The sequence below is a fragment of the Canis lupus genome, chromosome 9, assembly GCF_048164855.1.
Source record: "Canis lupus baileyi chromosome 9, mCanLup2.hap1, whole genome shotgun sequence".
Classification (NCBI taxonomy): Eukaryota; Metazoa; Chordata; class Mammalia; order Carnivora; family Canidae; genus Canis; species Canis lupus.
In genome coordinates, this window is record NC_132846.1 from 29,769,310 (window position 1) to 29,789,785 (window position 20,476).

The 20,476-nt window shown below is 45.0% G+C and overlaps 1 protein-coding gene across 2 annotated transcripts in view; it reads right to left on the reverse strand.

The window, feature by feature from the left end:
• Nucleotides 1-19,423, reverse strand: part of NID2 (nidogen 2) — a 61,171-nt gene extending 41,748 nt beyond the window's left edge. For both annotated transcript variants that reach the window (XM_072838554.1, XM_072838555.1), the window contains exons 1-4: nt 18,962-19,423; nt 18,006-18,314; nt 8,509-8,741; nt 4,256-4,977 (exon numbers count right to left, since the gene is read on the reverse strand). In XM_072838554.1, coding sequence (XP_072694655.1) covers nt 4,256-4,977; nt 8,509-8,741; nt 18,006-18,314; nt 18,962-19,408 — 1,711 coding nt within the window. In that variant the 5' untranslated portion in view covers nt 19,409-19,423. The remainder of the gene's footprint in view (nt 1-4,255; nt 4,978-8,508; nt 8,742-18,005; nt 18,315-18,961) is intronic.
• Between the last annotated feature and the right edge of the window lie 1,053 nt (nt 19,424-20,476).

Sequence of the window (20,476 nt, forward strand, 5' to 3'; positions counted from 1 at the left end):
CCATGCACCGGGAGCCCGATGTGGGATTCCATCCCTGGTCTCCAGGATCGCGCCCTGGGCCAAAGGCAGGCGCCAAACCTCTGCGCCACCCAGGGATCCTCATTTAATGCTTCTTTACTCATATCCTTAATAGAAAGAAAAATGGGGCGGGGATACATAAGAGAAAAGAAGCAAAGGCATTACCAAAGTACTTGAGATGTGTCCTAATTGGAAGTTACTCACGCATATGGAAACTTCTCTGCACTGCTTTGGATCTGTCCTTCACTTTTCCTTTTGCCAGCAACATTTAAGCACCTGTTTTCAGCCTTGGGCCTGGCCTGCCCCCTTCTCTAAGAGCTCTGACGGAGCCACGTGGAAGGGGACAGTGGGCAGGCTCCAGGCACAGTGTGCGAGAAGAGAGGGGACAGAGGGCTCCCGGCATGGGGCTGCCCCTGGCAGCTGGCATGACTTTTACTTTTGACAGCTTTCACTGCTCAAAAAAGGACCCACATTTTCACTAAAGGAAAGATCTTCCTGTTTCCCTGCCTTGAAGAATGATTAGTAAGAAAAACCACATCCAACTTTGTAAATGAAAAACAGTGGCATGCTTTTTCCTCCAGTTTTCATGTGTGTTTATTTTGTGTGTGTGTGTGTGTGTGTGTGTGTGTGTGTGTGGTGTAGCGATGCTGCTTGGACAAACAGTTATTAGGATCACCAGCAGGCTCTCCCTTGCAGGTGTCTTCACTGGTATGGGAGGCCTTGGTGTTCACAGACCCTGAGCACCCTGGAGGTGTACCCAGGAGAGACGCTTTCTCCTCTGGAAGGTCGGATGGGGAGGCAGAGCCTGTTCTAATTCATCCTGAGGTGGAAGCTGCATGAGTAACACATTCTTGCAGCCTTTCCCAAAGCCAAAAGTCGGGTTGGACTAAAAGCCACAGGGAAATCCCTGTGACAGCCTGGGCTTTCCCAGCTCGACTGCCATCTAAGTAGGAACACGAGGATCCCACAATGGAGTCTGTATGAGTAGGTTTTGAAAGCCGGGTGTCCCTCCCCTTTCTAATTCACCATGCAGACTGAGGCTAGATGAAGCTCCTGGTAGCACCACCTCAGCAGGTGTAAGAATATCTAAGAGCTCTGGAAGTCATGACCCCTGCTCCCCACCACACAGGCAGACCCGGTCAGCTGTAATTCTGACCTCTCTCACCCACCCCCTCATCATCTCTCTCTCCATCTCCATACTTGTCAGTCCTCTGTGCAGACTGTTTCCCCAGTTTCCTTCTCAGACCCTGAGCCCATGGTCCAGCTCAAGGCCCTCCTCCGTCACAAAGACTTCCCAGACCGCAGGGACACGTAGGGCTACCTTCTGCTCTGTTACCTTACCACCTGTGCCAATCCTTCCATGGCTTCCTTGCCTCTTACTCAGACAAATCGCTCAGTATTTCCAGGCTTCAGTTTCTCTGTAACATGGGAACAATAAGAGTATCTACCTCACAGGGAAGCTCAGAAGAGTGACCCTGGCAGCACAAACTAAAGCAAGTTCCACTTAGCAACCCACTGGGTATGTAAATGCCAGGCAAAACTTCTACTAGTGTTTCAGTCAGAGAAGGACATGCAGTAGGTGCTCATGTAACTTTCTGGGTTGTCGACAAGCTACTGGAGCTCCCTGGAGTCACAAGGCACCTCAGACAGGATGCTTGCATTTCCACTTTATGGCTGGCTCTGTGGTCTATGAGAACAGAACAAAGTGAGTAATACACTTGAGGACAGAACTAGAATGTGGTTGGGACATTCTTGCGTGGTGTACACATGTTCTGAAAAGAATCTAGATTTCTCAATAACAAGAAGAGCCTCTAAAAAGAGTCCCTAAGGGGAAAAAATTGAAAGGGAGAGAGATTTGGGGGTTCTTTAAATCTTAATATCTTAATTTGGCAAGATGACTTCTAAGTTTAAAGGGGAAATTAAAATGCAATGGGCTTGGTGCCTTCCATATTCAACTTTAATTCTCACAGCTACGTCATGAGGTCTACATTTCCTCCATTTTATAGCCGAAGAACATGAGGCTCAAACAGAGTATACATCTTACCAAAAACCACACAGCAGAGCTGGGAATCAAGCTCAAGTCCACCTAACACCTAAAGCCATGCTTCTCTACTCCATCAGTAGAAACAGCCAGGCAGGATGGCTCACAGCTGGGCACTTGTAGGCAATGTTCTGTGTGAGTCTCCACCATCCCCACCCACCAGCTGTCCCAGAGGAAGTCCACACAGACCTCTGGGGTGCCAATGTTTCATCTGAAAAAAGAAAATGTCATAACTGCATAGTCCCATAAGCCACACAGTCTTCCTAAAACCTGAGGGGAAAGCAGAAGCTTGCCCATTTTCCCTCTGTGCTTTCAAGTTTCCAAGTCTTTCTCTGTGCTTTCTAACATGCTGTTGCTGATTGTTTTGTTGTTGTTCAAATGTTTCTGGTTGGATTTTTCCCCCCTAAATGTCGTAGTGTATTAACCGGCTTTTTCATATGCATTCTGCCATTTTTAAGACGTCAGGAGTAAACGCCCTCCAGCAGCTGCTAAATATCAGAGTTCATGCCCCAGAAGGGTTATGGCTGCCGCCTCTGTTCTTGACTCTCCTTAAGCCTCCTCCCCTATTACTGCAGCGAGCTTAACCTCTCACAGCTCAAAGCAGGCTGTGCAGCCCCTTCTTCTTAACTCCTTAATAAATCACTCCACAGATCTGCTTAATATTCCAACCTCTTCCCAGGCCAGGAAGTCACAAGGGAAGAGACCATTTTAGGATTCCATCTTTACCTCAAAATCCCTTTACTATGAATCTTTGATACTTGGCTTTACATTTTCTTTAGATATACAGAGTTTTCACTGAAAAGTCAGGAGGTTGTCATAAGGAAGTGAAGGTTCTGAAGCCTTCCGATAAAATTCACATCTTGGATTTAACTGAAATGTGGCCCTTCAGCACAAAATAAAGCACAGTGATTCAACAAGCCTATTGGCTAGTCTCTTGCCATCCCTTCACCCCATTCCTCCTGTTTTAAATCTCCTATAGAAACAACAGCCACAATTTATTAAGGATCAGTTAGTGCAGACACTGAGAACTTTGTTATCTCATTTAGTCCCCTCAGCAAATTTAAGAAAAATCAGGGACTTGGGGGTTCCATGAGTGCCTCAAGCAAACGCACAAGCAAGCAAAGCATCTAGGATTCAAATCTAACTCTGACACCAATAGCTCTCCCTCTAATCATTACACGAGGCCACTTTCATCACAAAATCGTTTCTTTCCTCCTAGAATAGGCACATCTTCAAACATATTCTTGCTTGATCCCTACCACGGCAGAAGAACCCAGAAGGCCCTCTTTGCTAGGTTGACTTGTTTTTACTACAAAAGAATGGGAAACAGAAAAGGTGGGGGGGGGGGAGGGGGAAAGAGGTCCTGAAGAATGCTTTCACCTCTGGCCCCTTTCCTCCTCTTAGAGGTCAGAAGAGCAATCCCTGGAACAAATGGGCTCAGTTGCCCACTCACATGTTTACATCCCTGATTGGAAAGAAAGAACCAATGTGACAAGTCTTAACAAGGAAAGGAAGGCGACATGACTTCGTGTCTGTATTAATTAACCACTGCCTCCTCTCAGCATTTCTTTTCTGGCCCCTCACTCTGGTCAGTGAGTCATGAAATGAGGACAAGACTCCAGGGAGGTGAATACCACAGCTGCACAGCCATGAACCAAAAATGACAAGACACAGGTGGTTAGCAATTTTCTTTCCCCATGGGTCTCTCTCCCACACGCCACCGAGGCATCTCTCACCAAGAAGAGCACACGCGTTGTCCCATAGTGGAGTACGAATCTGGAATGATCCTCTGAGCCAGCATAACCAGTCACTTAAAACAACTGCCTTAACCCTTTCATCCCTGTAATGTCTATGAAACCCCAGAACGTTTCACCTTTGCTGAACTTTCAAATTGAAATACTTCATTACACTTGAGAGCATAGCTGGCCCGAGCAACCTAGTTCTTCCCCACTTGCTTCATGAGGCCCATTTGTAGAAAACATTATTAATGGTCAAGAAATTCCAACAGAATCTGCCTGCCAAGATTTATTTGGCAAAGGAAAGCTACTCCATCTCCTGAAACATAGGTTTAAAAGTCCATTCCAATCTTCATTTTGCTAAACATCACACCAACTCACTTGAGAGAAAAATCGCAACTCTGTGCAAACCAGCATCTTAAAAATGAAATCCCAGCACCCAGTCTTCTCAGGCACTTACCCTCCGTGCTGGAACCAATGACATCTTCCACACCTAGCACTTGCCTCCCCTGACCCAGTGGAGTATGAGCTGGCACGGAGTAATTCAGAAGAACTTCCTTTCCTCCAGGATGGGCTGGAGGAACATCCTCTTCTGAAAGCGGTGCCCCTCTACCTGGATGGGGAGGTGGGGTTCCCCGGGTAGGATCCAGTGAATCGCTTTCTATCTCTGATGGGGCTGGGCCTCTGGTCCCTGGCTGTTCAGAAGACTCCACTCGGCCATTTAAATCTGGAACATCTCTCCCCTCTAGGACTCTCCCCTCTTTGGTTTGAGGGTCCAAGGTGGCAGACTCTGTTTCAGGGTAGGATTGCCCATCACTAGCTGTCAGATGCGGCGGCAAAGGGGAGGCTGGAACAGAATCCGGTGGAGATATCCCACCTCCTCCAGGTCCCAGCTCAGCCTTCGCCTGGAAGGAAACGTCAATACTGCTGTGGCCATTCCATGCTTCCTCAGGTTCACTCGGGGGGTATTCCACTTCTCCCTCATTCTCATCATAATAATCCAAATTGTCCTCAGTGTAGTCACTTTCCAGGGCTGCCTCAGGCCTGAAGGACTGCTCTGGGGGAGGTGAAGGGTGGGCTTTGGTAAGGTCTCCTCCAATGGTGGCTGGCCTGATATTGTCCAGTGGGGAGGTGCTGCCGATATGAAAAGCCCACACTCCAGGAATCCCCAGGTTGCTCTGTCTAAATAAAAAGGAAACGGTACATAACAAAAGTGTCCACTTACCCACCATCCTACAATGGTGAGCAATTTATTTCAAAACTGAAAGCTATTAAGATCAGATTTAAAGTTTTCCCTAGTATAAAACCAAATAGAACCAGGCCTACATGCTAACTAAAAGGACCATACTGAAATTTTGACATTAGGTTTCAGAACGCTAGACCATCAAATTAGAAATCTCTAAAATTCACATATTTTGTCTAAAATCTGGCTATTTGAAAACGAATAGGGAATGATGGGGTATTTTATGCCTTCTCTACTTTTAACACGCTTGGGAAAATGTATGCTTAAAAATCTTTGCCAAACAAACAATAATGATACATTATTGTACATAATTTTGAGACTTAGTGATGTCCTGGATCCTTAATGTTGGGATTGACTTTAAAATACTTAAAAAAAGATGAATATGGTGAAATATCAACAACTCTAAATCCAGGGGATGAGATTTTGGGTGTTCATTTACGTATTCCCTCAATTCTTCTGTGTATTTTTGAAAATTTAAATGAAAAGTAAAATAGAATATTAAATTGAGGAACATTCCTACAATTGAAGGTATAGAAGGACTTTCTAAGAGTAACAAAGACCTAAAATCATAAAGGAAGAGAACAATAACTTTGCCAACCCTGAACTTACAGCTTCTAGATGGTAAATAGCTTTAAAGATGAACAACTGGACAAATATATTCACATCATATAAAAGGATTAATATACTCACTATATTTTTTCTTATTTACGAGCTCTCTTTGCAAACACTCCAACAGAAAATAGCAAAGGACAGGGGCAGAGAAGTCACAAAGATAGATAAATAGCTATTATACTCCTAATCAAAGAAATCAGAGTGAGAATATAAACGTTTACACTGATCAGATTCACAAATATTGAAAAGAGGGCTTCTGGGTGGCTTAGTCAGTTAAGCATCTACCTTGGGCTCAAGTCATGATCCTGGAGTCCTGGGATGGAGGCCTCTGTTGGGTTCCCTGCTCAGTGGGGAGTCTGCTTCTCCCTCTATCACTGCCCCTCCCCCTGCTTGTGCACGCTCTCTCTCTCTCAAATAAAATAAATAAAAACCTTTATAAATATATAAATAAATAAAATAAAATATTGACAAGCTGCTGATCACAGCTCTATCTTGTGAGGACATACACTGGACATTTTGGAAGGGCAGTATGTTCCTGTTCATCAGAATGTTTAACTGTGTATAGCTTTTCTCAGCAATTCTACTCTTAAGAAGTTATCGTTAGTGGAAATGAGAATCTGAGCAACTTGTGTTCTGCTGTTTCTGCAATGATATTTATAATGAGAAAAATTAAAAAAAACATGTTAAGTGTTCATCAATAAGTTATTATCTTAATGGCATAGTATAACTATGATGCAGTGTTTTGTAGTCTTAAAATGATTAAAAGAAAAAACACACGTATCTTCCTGAATGATACCTATAAAATAGTGATAAATGGGAAAATGTCGCATGGATAGCAAAAGAACCATATTGGTTTTTAAAAGTTTCTGCATGGTCCTATAGTCCTCAAATAACTAACACTGGTTATCACGTGAAATGGGTAGTGATACTGGGTAATTTGTGCTTAAAGTCTGTGCTTTCTTTTTTATGTTAATCATGGATTATACTAAAGAAAAGTCCCTCCCTCTGTACCACATCTTTCTCTGTTCTCATCAAGCAAGTTGGAGATCTCTAGGAAGCATCAAAAATACAAACTGAGGGCAGGCACTGACAGAGGTAAATGCGAGCGCTGCGTGTGTGTGTGTGTGTGTGTGTGTGTGTGTGTGAGTGCATGTGCATGTGTCTCCTAGTTCCAAAGGGTCTTTATCACCGCAGTGGGGAAGCACAACTGCTTTTTCCTGCAGGTTGTTTGGCCCCCATTGCCTCCTGTACCCTGAGTACTGCTGGCACTCTTTCCAATGCTCTGGAATTGTTGATCTGTTTGTGTGTCGCCCCTACCAGAGTGCAGGTTGTTAGTGTGTGCGGGGCCTATGTTTCAGACATCTTTGTATTTCAAGTGTTTGGCCCATTGTGATCTCTCAATAATGTGTGAGGAGAAGAGAATCTGTAGAAAAGTGGAAGAGGAAGGTGCAACCAACCATAGAAGAGAAAGCAAAGAGCTAAGTTTTCTCACAACTGGATTTCTAAAGGCAGTCTGGGTGGAGACCTAAAGATGCCCAAGGTGGGTCATAAGACTGGGAAAGGAGACGAGGATTCAGCACAAAAGAAGTAGTTCAGAACTCCAGGCTCGTGCTTGAATTTTGAACTTGCCCCTGAATAACTCTGAGGTCACAGGCAATCTAACTTCCCTATGCACATTTGTCAAATTGAGAAAAATAGTAGAACTTACCTCCTAGGATTCTTGTGAGTTTTAATTAAGATAACTTGTGGAAAGTGTTTTACATGGTGTTTGGCAAATAACAAGCTCTCAATAAATGCCAGCTCTAAGTAACCATATTTGGTTGTAGGGCCTGCTTGCTGGCAGCCGAGCAAAGCAGATGGCATGCAAAAGTGTAAGGTGTTCCAGGGCTCAGGAATAATGTAATGGAAGGGAAAAGCAGTTAGGCGAGGCTAAGTAACCAGTGTATTCCGCCTGGCTTCTAGACCCGGACTTGGGAAAGAAATAAAAGCAAAGATTTTTTTTTCACAAGCCCTAAAATTAACAAATACCAACTGGTGCTAACCCAGATATGGTACTATGTGGACCGACAAAGAGCAAAGGGGCTTATTACTGCACTAGTAGAGTAAACCTCTGATGGGTCTCAGGAATGTGCCAGCTACCTCATGGAAAACCGACCAGTGTGGTTTCAGTTGATGAAGCTGTACGGAAACCCTGAGACCTCTGAATGCTACCAATGTGTTTGGTTTTCCCTTTGCCCCAAATTACACTATTCTTGACTTAACTTTTAACGTGTATCTGTCTAAATGACTAAATCACAACATCTCCTCCTGTGAAATGATTAACCTGGAAAAATCTGTTATATTACTGGATATTTTTATGTGGCTCCAAGAGCAATGTTTTCCATAGCAAGCCTCAGTGGCTGTGCAAACACATACACACTGTTCTGTTTCTGATGTCTGTACCAAATAGGGCAGAAAGGATAGGGAGCCTTTTATATTTTGGTGAATTTGCTCCTCCCAGGGTCTAATCTAGTTCCTGGTTTTGACCTGAAGCCTCCCTTAGCAGCCACCAAGAGGGGCACCTGGGTGGCTCAGTGGTTGAACATCTGCCTTTGGCTCAGGTTGTGATCCCGGGGTCCTGGGATCAAGTCTCACACTGGGCTTTCAATGGGGAGCCTGCTTCTCCCTCTGCCTGTGTCTCTGCCTCTCTCTCTCTCTCTCTGTGTGTCTCTCATGAATAAATAAATAGAATCTTTAAATAGAGAGAAAAAAAGAAGTCATCAAGATATTATTTAATGGTGTTATGGCCACTCAAGTTTGGGTAGCTGCAAAGGGTCCTTACATCTGACAGGGAAGGGCTTATGCCCTATGTTACTTACTGGTAGAGATTTTTCACAGACTGCTCAGTGCTAGTCAAGCTGAAATAGGGTCCTTCTCTCTTCAGGTCATCGGTCTCCCCTCTGCAGAAGCCCACCCGAGCAGGAAGCTCGAGCTGGACATTGTAAGACTCTTTGGGGCGGGTTCCAAAGAACTGAAGGCCATTGGCAGGGTAAAGAAAGAGGGCGTAGGTATCAGATTCATCAGATGCCAGAACTGCCTGGAAAGTGTTCAGCTATGAAAAACAAACAAACAAACAAACAAAAAAAAATAGGTAAGATTCTTAATTAAATAAGAATAGAAAAAACAATGCAAGCAAAGCATCATTAAAGTATAAAGGGTCTCTTACCTTCTCGGGATTCCTCCAAATTGCTTTTATATATTATTTTCCATTCAAATTCCTCTTCAAGTTATAATTTTATAAGCTATATCATTACCATAATCCTCTTTTATCATTTAGGTCAATACTTGAAATATGCATAGGTAAGAACCATAGGTTCCAAAAATAATGTTTTTAAGGTTTCAAACTTCTCTCATCCAACCGTCTTTAAGAGCAAGTATCAGGCACCTGGGTGGCTCAGCAGTTGAGCATCTGCCTTTGGCTCACGTCGTGATCCTGGGGTCCTGGGATGGAGTCCTGCCTCAGGCTCCCTCTGCCTATGTCTCTGCCTCTCTGTGTCTCTCATGAATAAATAAATAAAATCTTAAAAAAAAAAAAAAAAAAGCAAGTACCAAAATTCACCTGTGTATTCCCACAATTGCTGTCTTAGTTTACTGCCTTGGGCACTCATGTGGAGCATTCATTCATTCATTCATTTGTGCGTTTACTGAATGCCTATTATGGGCAGGCATGGTGTTAGCCATTGGCCGGCTGACCAAAAGCCTCCATACTATTCTCACAGCCTCTCTCTTTTCTCTTTCATCTGCCTTTTCACACCAGCACCTGAGTTATCTGACTCTCATTTCACAGACCAGGAAACAAGACATGTGGGCTAACAGATCTGCCTAAGGTCAGCCGGCTCTAGAGTCCATACCCTGCACCACTAGGCATCCTAACTCCTTAGCATCCCATTCAAGGTGGTTTCTAACTGCCCCAAACTCTTTCCCCAGGTTTAGATCCGCTGGGTCTTCATCACACTGAGTAATATTCCCCTTTGTGCTTTAACATACTTTAATGCTTCTGTATTTTTGCTCATGTTTCTCTGTGTCTGGAAACCCCCTTAACCTTCTAATGCTGCCCTTCTGAGGTATTCTATGATTCTCTGTAGATTTATTTCTGTTCTCTGACCACCCATAACACCTTTGTGGGTGTTTCTGGTTAGTATTTACCTCCATCTTGCCTGGTTAGCTGTTTCTGTGTTTGTAAACTCCACTTATTAATTCACTTGCACATTAATTCAGCCAAGTACCTACTAAACATGAGGCATTACACTTGGTGCTGAAGAAAATGGAGCAAAGAAGGGAGTCTCTGCCCAGGACAGTCTTATACTTAGAAGGGAACGGCCATGGCTGGAATTCAGGACAGTTACTGTTGAAGATAGTACAGGCCAGATGAGGGTGTGTGAGGTGTCAGGCTTAGGCTGGGAGGCATCACAGAGGCAGCCTGTGAACATTAATAAACACAGGAGGAGCCAAAGCAGACCAGAGTGAGAGGCCAGGAGTCTGAATTAGCCACAAACTCCACACCTAGGCCCTCATAAAATCACTCCTTAAAGTTCAATTTATTCTTGTATTTTCAGCCAGACGCTTTTTGCCTTTACCTATATAATGCTATCTCCATCCATACCCCCAAGTAATCTGTTAGTGGTATTTCCTTATCTTAAACCGGTATTATATTTAGGACTCCTTTCTCTCACTAAATCCCTCTCCTTTTACAATTTGGTAGGGAACTGGGAGCTATTTATAAATACCACTACTTCCTAAATAATGTGACTCTTAGAAATGTTATTTGAAACAATGTTTTAAATAACATTTTAAATAAATGGAGTATTATTTCTCCATTTTGCTAGACAGACAAAAGTAGGCCCCAGAAAAGAACATCATATCTTACTAAATAAAATAGCAAACAATAGGAAAGTGCCTTGCATTTCATTCTGTCCTGGGCCCTTCCCCATATGGTGTTCAGACTCTTCCAATGTTTATTCTTCCTTTCTCCAATGCTTAATTTCAAAGTATAGTTCTGACATTTTGCTTATAGGACACAGCAATTCAGGTGTTAAATGCTTTTCAAGAAAAAAAAGCACACAATCTTTCTTTTTGTTCTCTAACATAGACACACTTAACTTATTTTGCTTTCTTTTAAAGATTTTATTTTTAAGTAATCTCTGCATCCAACATGGGACTCAAACTTACAACCCCAAGATCAAGAATCGCATGCTTGGGATGGCTGGGTGGCTCAGTGGTTAAGTATCTGCCTTCAGCTCAGGGCGTGATCCTGGAGTCCCAGGATCGTGTGCCACACTGGGCTCCCTGCATGGAGTCTGCTTCTCCTTCTGCCTGTGTCTCTGCCTGCCTCTCTCTCTCTCTTTCTGTCTCTCATGAATAAATAAATAAAATCTTAAAAAGAATCGCATGCTTTACTGACTAAGCCAGCCAGGCACCCCTGCTTTCTCTCTTTAAGCTCACACACTTAAAGATGGTGGAGGTAGAGGGCTTTATATTTGTTATCTTTACAGTTGTTGATAGTTTCATCAGCAAAGTTTGACGGTTCCAGAAACAAAAGGCAAAAGATGCTTTCTAGAATTTCTCAAAGCTAGGAAACCATAACTTCTGCCAAATGTAAACAAAGCCTATTCTGCAGTATGTCTATACATAATACATACTATGTCATTGATTAGCGTTGATTCCATAACTTCAGAGTACTCCTTTGGTCAGAATCAACAAACTTCAGCTAGGGAAATCAAAGTACTTGAGGAGAGAGAAAGGACTTGTAACAAGCTAAGCTTTCCAAGCTCCTGGCATTGATTACCTATAACAAATGTAAGATATGAAGAACCCTGGTTCTAAGTTTAGAGAAATTCTGTAAGATAAGGGCGGGGGGGGGGGGTCCTATGGATTGTGAGGAACTGAAGGGGATGGGGGAGGAGAGGAGGGAGAAAATAAACAGAGCTGTGAAGGGGAGTGTCTGGCTTTTACTGTGGAGCCTGGGAATTTAGCACTTTATTTTATTCATTCTGTCAGTCAAAAAATCCAGTTTGATGAAAATTTATTCAATGCCTTTTATACGCCATCCCTAAGGCAAGCACTTATTATATAGGTGGCAAGGCTGTATTTAATCTACTTGTCTCCACTGAAAAAGGCTAATAGGAGGATTTTAGATAGAATTTATGATACTAAAGTACAGGCCAAAAGAGTTTGGCTGTTTAAAAACCACCCACACACCAAATGATCACTTTTAGAGTTCTCTCTCTTGGCTCTACAAAATTCTACATCTAATTGCTAAAGAGCATACTTCTTAAAGTCCTGAAGGACTCCTCCTCCCAAAACACTCCTCGACTGGCTTCCAGACCGGAAAGGTCTTCACATTCCTGGAGACCAGTGCCTTTGCAAGAACCACACATGCTCTGTCTCTGAAGATAAACCCTCAGATGGGCTGCCAAACCCTACAAAAGGGTCACCGGTTCCCAACTTCCTCAGGATCCCAGGGAGGAGAGAGGGGCCTTCATGGGAAGAGAAGTAGCACAGAAAGGATCAGGGCCAGTGGCTGCCTTGCTTCAAAGTTTCTGCCATCCTGTTATCAGAGAGAAAAGCCAGAGTTGTCAGCAGGAACCAGGCAGGGTCTGACTCTCTCTTTCAGGTATGGGACATCACCAATCAATGTTGACTTGACACTCGGCAGAACCAGGCTGAGGGATACAAAACATGCTACTTTATAGGCTTCTAAATTTACAATTCATTTAATTAATTTCCAGCCATTTGGCAAAGAAACAGAATGGTGCCAGCCTTGTCTCAAACAGGTTTGCCTATAGTGGCTTATAAAGATTACGATAAAAATTCAGAAGTAGGGTAAATCCTACAGGGGTCACAAAGTTCTCTTTCCAGTCTTCCTTAGGGTCACATGTTCTCTACAGTGGTAGCATCACTGACTTCTGGCCTCCAGTGTTTGGTGTGAGCACTAACCTCCATCCCTTACTTTAATTCTCCACCTCCCAGTACCTGTATGTTGCTGTCACATGCATGATTTCCCCTCATTCATTTTTTTATGCCCTAAATCCTACAGATCCTGCCCAAAATTCAAAGATATATGTTCTTGTCTCTAACGTGACATCCTTCCTGACTCTTAGTCCTTAGGAAAGCTTAAACATTTCATGAACCAATTTCCATATATGTCTCTATTCAGCACATCTTCACAGCTATGTCTTAGCCTCAGGTTAAATGTTTTCGGATAGACCCAGACCTCCCATCTTCTGGACTTCAGCTCCAAAAGTCAAAAAGCTACAATGAAGTCCTTCTACCTCTCATTCTCTCTGTGGATTCACCACCCTCCATCAACGACAATCATCCCTTGAAACAAGTCAACACCCTCTAGTCCCGATGGACTTCCGTTCATGTGTGACGGCTCCATGACTCCATCCATGTCTCCTACCTCAGCTCTCTCAGCCTGCTCCCAGAACAAGGCCTTGCTTAGAACATTTTCTCCTGCTGCTTCATTCTTGAGATCCATTCTTTCAGCCCTTTCAGCTCAACTGACATTCAAGGTCAACAAAACAATCCGCATATCACAAAGATCTGTGTGACCAGTTCTCCATAACTCCCATCCATCCAACAACAACAAAACAATTCTCTCCCTCCCTGCAAACCACAGCTGAAGTAAACAGCAGTCCTCTTTATGTCTCTGTCAACAAGTTCTTTGAAGGTCAATACTGTGACTTCTTTGCCCTGTGAGGTACCTATGACAGTTGAGGAGTCTCAGATCAACTGAACTGATAAACACTATTTGTTCCTTTTTTTTTTTTTTTTTTTTTTAAAGAGAGCCAGAGGGAAGGAGAGAATCTTAAGCACGCTACACATCCAAAGCACCCAACGAGGTAGATCTCACGACCCTGAGATCAGGACCTGAGCTGAAATCAAGAGTTGGATGCTTAACCAACGGAGCCACTGAGGCACCCCATATTTATCCATTTTGTTTTTAGTTGCAGTTACACTTTGCCATTCCTGCAACATCAGGTACAACATCTTGTCATACCCCCCGTGAATATCCATGGAGAGGAAGGGCAACAACTGAAATAGTTTTAAATGGTAAAGATGCCTGTTCCTCTGGTATCTTCAAGTTTCCCAGATAAACAGGGGTTAGTGTGTCAAGGTTTAAGAAAGCCACGTAGAACTCACACAGCCCTTCAGGCAAGGCAGATGAATGCTTGCCAAAATCTATCTCCAAAGAACTATTAAAATAAGAACTCAAATCACAGAGCTCTTTAAAGTATTCTGAAGAACCTTCAATATGGGTAATTGAAAAAACATCCTCTCTCCAAACAGAACCCTTATCTTCTTTTGAAATGAAACAAATTCTGAAGCCAACTCAGCATATGGCAATATCTGAAGAATGATTTTAACTAGAAAAGAGAGCTGGAATCTACAAATCTTCCCGTAGTTGCCACCCAAAAGAGATCAAACAGAAGTTGTAGTTCAGAAAACCTAATATTTAAAGAGTTCTAATGTAAAGGCCTTACATCACTGAGTCCTTACAAGATAGAGAAATTTAAAAACCAGAATCTGCCCCTATCATGCCAACATATAGGAACACAGATTGGCTGAGCAGCCACATCCACTAGGTCTAAAAGAATACAATGACTACTTAAAAACGTCACTTTAGTTAATTCTGACTACAGTCCTGTAAGGTAGGCATTTGTCCCCCATTTTACAGCTTCGGAATCTAAGAATGAAGCTAAGTCATTGCTTCCAAAGCCACTGCTAACCTTTCACAACCCACATCTTCTTTCAAACTGTTTTTGTATTGTCATTGTCTTCACAACCACCCTGAAAGGTGGGTGAAAGAGCAGTATTCCCAGGCTACAGGCGAAATTGAAACAATAAGTAACGAAGTCACCTTTTCTGTATTGTAATTTTTGGTTTCAAATAAGCTGTGAAAAAATGAAATCTTAAAGCTCTAGTGTGATTTCACCATCCCAGCACTTCTGTACAACTGTTCATCTCTCTGACTCCTCTCACTCAACTCAACTTCATCTTTATATTGTTGAAAAAGTAAGACAGGTGCAGCTGAATTCAGAGCACTGGAATGCTAATTTGGAAGTATTAAGGTATCAACAGCATCCTTGCCAGCCAATTTCATTGCAAGTCCATTTTTCCTTTGAATGAAATATGATGCCAAGTACTCTTCTGATACTAAGATCACATCAAGCCTTATTTATTGGAAGTCTTTGGGAAAAGCACAATTATCATTGTGTCCACCTACATTACTTGAGCCAAGAAAATGGGTCTTGCATGAAAAAATCTGGGCTAAAAGCAATAAGAAAACAAACAAACAAAAAACAAACAAAACAGGCACCTGGCTGGCTCAGTTGGTAGAGCATACAATTCTTGATCTTGGGGTCATGAGTTTAAGCTCCACACTGGGTGTAGAGATTACTTAAAAATAAAGGCAATAAAAAAACTAGGAATCAAATGTGTATTCTAAACTGACCTTTGCCTCATTAAAAGCAGAATTCTGGACAATTGCATTATCTTCTATTTGCCATTATCTGTGAAATGCAAACAGTAATTCTTGTACTTATCTTGTAGGATTGTTGTGGGAAGACAATATGATAAAATAATGGTTTTAAGAATTAACTAGGTAGCTTGAATATACAACATATATAATAATTGTCTTAGTAGTCTTTCCTGTGAGCCCTTACCTTTTCAATATAGACAAAAAATAACTCTGGGGAAAAAGAAATTCAATCCCTTGCTTAAAATTCTTCAAAACCTGTCCACTGCCAAAGAAACAAGTCCAAACTCCCAGAAGAGCATGATCTGCCCCCACCCCATGGCCTTTTCATCCTCATGCCTAAACACCCTTCCTATTCAGTAATAATGTACCACATGCAATGCCCAAAACACATTATACTTTACAGAACATGGGTAATATGTCACATGCTATTTCTTTGGAGACTGTTCCACTATGCTCAACTCAGATTCAAAACTGCTTCTTCATTAAAACCTTCCCAGATTGAGTTCCCTAACCAGGAAGTAGCAGAGTTAGTCTCCAAGTGAAGATGCTACTGCACTTACCATTTGAACATAATCAATGTCTCCACTAAACTATGAGATCCTTTCACTGTATCTGTACCAGTTCTGAACTATAGTAAGTGTACAATTTGCTGGATGAATAAATCTTAACTATATTTAAATATAAATGACTTATACACACATTTATATGAATATACCACATATAAGATATATGTCTACAAAAAAAGATTGACAGAAAACAATAAGCTATTAGGAGTGGTAACCTCTGCTAATTATAATTATAAATAATGCTTATTTTTTAAGTTTTTACTATAAGTATGTTATATTTAATTTAATTTTTTAGTATTTATTTATTTATTTATTTGAGAGAGAGAGAGAGAATACAAGCACACAAGCACACACACAAGCTGGGGGAGGGGCAGAGGAAGGGAGGAAGGGAGGGGAAACATTCCCTGCTGAGCCAGGAACCTGACACCAGGCTTGATCTCAGGACCCTGAGATCATGACCTGAGCCCAAATCAAGAGTCCATAGCTCAACTGACTGAGCCAAGCAGGCACCACTAATTTTAAGTATGTTTTTAAAACTTATATACAAAAATGAATGAATGAATGTAACATAATAATGGAGAGCCCTTTCTCATTCATCTTTCTCCAGCCCTCCACCTAGCCCAATGCACTGCAAAAGGGAAGTGCCCAATATATTTGTTCAAATTGAGTGTATTCTGTTGCCCTGAATAACTGAAATGTCAAACCCACAACTGTAAAAAAAAAAGTTACTCAAAAAACAAAACTAAATGCTGCCTGACAAAAAAAAAATGAATGTCAAAAAAATCACAAATTCAAATATCTTTTATTTCTAGGTCTTCTTAGATATCTTTTGGGAATATTTTTCTTATTTTTCTTTTCTTTTTTGAACACAAAACAAGAATGGCCATCTTCTTGAACGATTCAGTGAGAGTGAGCAAGCTACTTAATCTTCTAGGGAGGATATATGCCATCTTTCTATAACTTAGAAGCACTCTGATGAGTTAAAATAGAGATAAATTATAAGAGTTTCAGCCCTTCGAGTATGACATTTTAGATTCCGCCTAATTTCACGGGAGGAAAACCTTAACTATTCCAGGAATGAGGCAGTTCCCCATTTGCCAAGCTACCCTGGTTCCACCCGATGTCCATTTAGAGTACTTTATTTATTTTTTTTAAAGATTTTATTTATTTATTCATGAGAGACGCAGAGAGAGAGAGGCAGAGACACAGGTGGAGGGAGAAGCAGACTCCATGCAGGGAGCCCGATGTGGGACTTGATCCCGGGACTCCAGGACCATGCCCTGGACTGAAGGCAGGCACTAAACCACTGAGCCACCCGGGCTCCCCCATTTAGAGTACCTTAAATGTTGCTGCCAAATCTAAAGACTGGGAGCTTGGGTTGTTTTACCTTCTCAGGTAGAGACTATAAAACAAATGGAGGACAGTCTCTTACAAACTAGGGAGCATGTAAACTGATGTATGCAGGGCATTTGGCAAAAGCTATCAAGAACCTTTATAAAAAGTATATCCTCTGTGGCCTACCAATTCCACTTCCTGGAATATCAAGTAAGGACATGTGGAAATGTTTAGTTTAAAAAAAAAAAAGTGCTTCATAAAATTATTTATAATGATGAAAAATTGGAAATAACCTTAATGACCCCTGGACTCAGTGGCAAATTCACTGGGTGCAATATTATGCAAATAGTATAGATGATTCTATTGAAACATACTCACAATATACTATTTAGTGGGAAAAAAATCGTTTATAAAACAGTACGTGCTGTGTGAACCCGTTAGTGTTAACAGACAGCGACAGATAAATACAGATATCAATAGGAAAAAAAGAACTCTGGAATATAGAAATGAAAATGTTTAACAGTGATTATCTTTGAGTGGTGGGAAAATGGATGGTTGTTCTTTTTTAAATTGCCTGTATTTGCTGATGTTTTCCTTCAATGAACATATAATTAGAAATAATTCTTAGATACTTAGAGGTGACTCTAAAAATATAAACAACCTAACAGTGAACCTCCTTGTGTTCGGAGGGCCTTCCGCATCTGGGCTGGGCCCTCATACTGCCTTGCTTGAAGCAGTCACCCTCAGGTCCACCTTAGAGGACCCCTGGAGAAAACAGCCTTCTTCGCTTCCAAGCCACGTCAGCCCTGGGCCACCCGCCCATCCCTCAGGCTCAGCACGGGAGCAGCTCCAAACCCGGGCCGGGGGTCCAGCCCAGAATTCAAGCCCACCCCTCCGCTGGCCCAGCGGCCAAGCACCCCGGGTCGCTCACCTCTCCTGAGGGCGGCGCCCGGCTGGTGGCCTCCTCGTAGGCGCCCACCTGCTCCCAGGTGGCCAGGAAGGCGTGAGTGGGGGTGAAGCGCGCCGCGGTGCGCGGGAAGCCTGCGCGCACGTAGCGGGCGGCCTGGCCCAGCACGGCCAGGGACGTGTCCTCACGGTACAGGACCCGGCCCCTGCCCTGGCTCGTGTCGATGTCCGCCAAGAAGGGGGCGATGGCCGGAAAGTCTGTGGGGAAGTCATCGTCCACGTACTGGGTCTCCCTAGGGAAGTCCTGAGTGGAGATGATGCCGTTGGTGCCCACCTGTGGGAGGAGGGGGACAGAAGGTGACGCTCGCGTTCGCGGCAGGAGGCCCACGGGCGGCCACCCTGCTGCGCACGGAGGGAAGGCAACGGCCCGGGGGCCTGACGCTCCCCCCTCTCCACCCTCTGGGAACCGGCCTCCGGATTCAGGGCGACCAGCGCCACTGCAGCCGACGTCCCACCCGCCACCCCAACCCACAGCGCGGTGCGATGGGTCCAGGAATCCCCTAAAACTTCTGGTCCACGTGTCTTCCCACTTCCCGCACAGCGCGGGAGAAAACCTCCGGGTCCGAGGGGGGACCGGCCGGCTCTGCAGAAGCGCGCAGCCTGCTCGCGGTCCTTCCTGGAAATCCCACTGGCCGCCCCAGCATCCCCACCTCCTTTCCTGCCTGGGACGCTTGTGTGGCTGCGAATCTGTGGGTCTGAATTAATGCCCTTCCTCTCGAGGTAAAGCAAAGCAAGCAGGTCAGCAGCATCGCTGCAAAGCCAGGTCCCACCCCGGGGGCGCTCGGGGACAGCCCGGCGTGCGTTCTATTTATTTCCTCCCCTTGGAAAACAGGGGTTCGGGGAGATCCACACTACATCGACCCGTGGGAAGAAGCTGCGAGAAATCTGCCGGTTTCCACACCAAGCGGGGGATGGACTTACGTAGAGGTAGCTGAACTGGGCTTCGTAGAAGTGCAGGGGACTCGCCAGCTTCACCGCGGCTGAGCTTTCGTCGTCGCCTTCCTGCAGGAGCTGGTCCCCCCGCGACTGCCCGTAGGGGAAGAGCTCGCCTGGGTGCAGCGCCGCAGCCCGGGCCAGCAGCAGCAGCAGCAGCAGTGGCGGCGGCGGCAGCGGCGGCAGCGGCGGCAGCGCCAGTCGCCGGGCTGCCCGGTCCCCCCGCATGCTGGCTCGGCTCCTGGGCTGCCCCGCTGCAGAGCGCGTCCCCGCCCGGCCCGCCAGGCCCGCCGGTCCGCTAGCTGCGCCGCGCCAGCCTGCAACCTGGATCCCCGCGGGCGCCCGGGTGGGCCGGGACTCCGGGCCCTCCCAGCGCGCTGATTGGCTGCGGCCCCCGGCAGGGGCCCAATCACCGGCTCGGGGAAAGTTCGACATCTGGTTCTTATTAAAAGTTTTCCGCGGCAGCGGTCGCCGGAGCGGCGGGGCTGGCGAGGTAGAAGCCTCGGGCCGGGGCTGCCCGGAGTGCTGCTCCGCCTCTTGCCTCCGCAACCCGAGAGCTGCCGGGCTCGCTCCCGCCCTCCTGCGGGGACTGCTCCGCTAGGGTCGGCGAGCCCCTCCCCCGAGACCAAATGGCCCGCGAAGTCCGAGGCCAGCGGCGCTGCAGGGGCGGGGAGCTCCGCGCCAAGGGGGATCCCCGCAGCGGCGTGTGCAGCCCCGCCAGGCTGGCAGGACCTGGGTGTGGGGGTGGAGTCCCGGGTGCCCCTGCTCTCGAGGCACTGTCGCGGCCGCAACTCCCTTGCTCCACCCAGAGACGCCCTGCCGAGAAGCGCGCCTTTGTGTGAAGCCGGAATGAAGGCTGGGGGCGGGGGTGGAGTGCAGGGGTGGGGGTTCTAATTCCTAAGTTCCGACCCCCATCCAGAGGCTACCACCTGGGAAGACTGGGCTACCCAGCCGAAATGCCCACCGGCCTGGGTCTGCGTCTGCGTCTGCGTCTGCGTCTGGGTCAAGAGAGCGCTGTGTACCTTTCCCAGGGAAAACAGCACTTGGGAAAACCGTGAAACACGACTGTGTGTGATCCGCTCCACGTGGGGCATGGAATGAAGCATCCCATTTGGGCACCAAGCGGAAATGGGCGTGGCGCTAGGGAGCCGGGGGGGGGGGGGGGGGGTACCTTCCGTCTCTCACCGGCTGCCTTGTGGGCACAGGGGTTGGCCTTGGGGTGGGCAAGAGGGTAGTAACCTGAGTCGCTCCCTGGGACTGGAAACCAGCTGCTAGATGTGGGGGAACCCCATAAACCACAAACAAACCCTATGTGAAGCATCAGGAGCTAGATGAGATTTTATTACCACTTTTATTATCAAGAGCTTGAAATTTCCCAGATAGTCTGTTTTCTCTCTCTAGCCCCCATGGGGTCCTTGGAAGCAAAGGTATTTAAAAAGAAGGGGGAAAAAAGCAAACCCTTAGAAATGCCTTAAGGGATGTTCAAAAGACAAATTTCTTTTT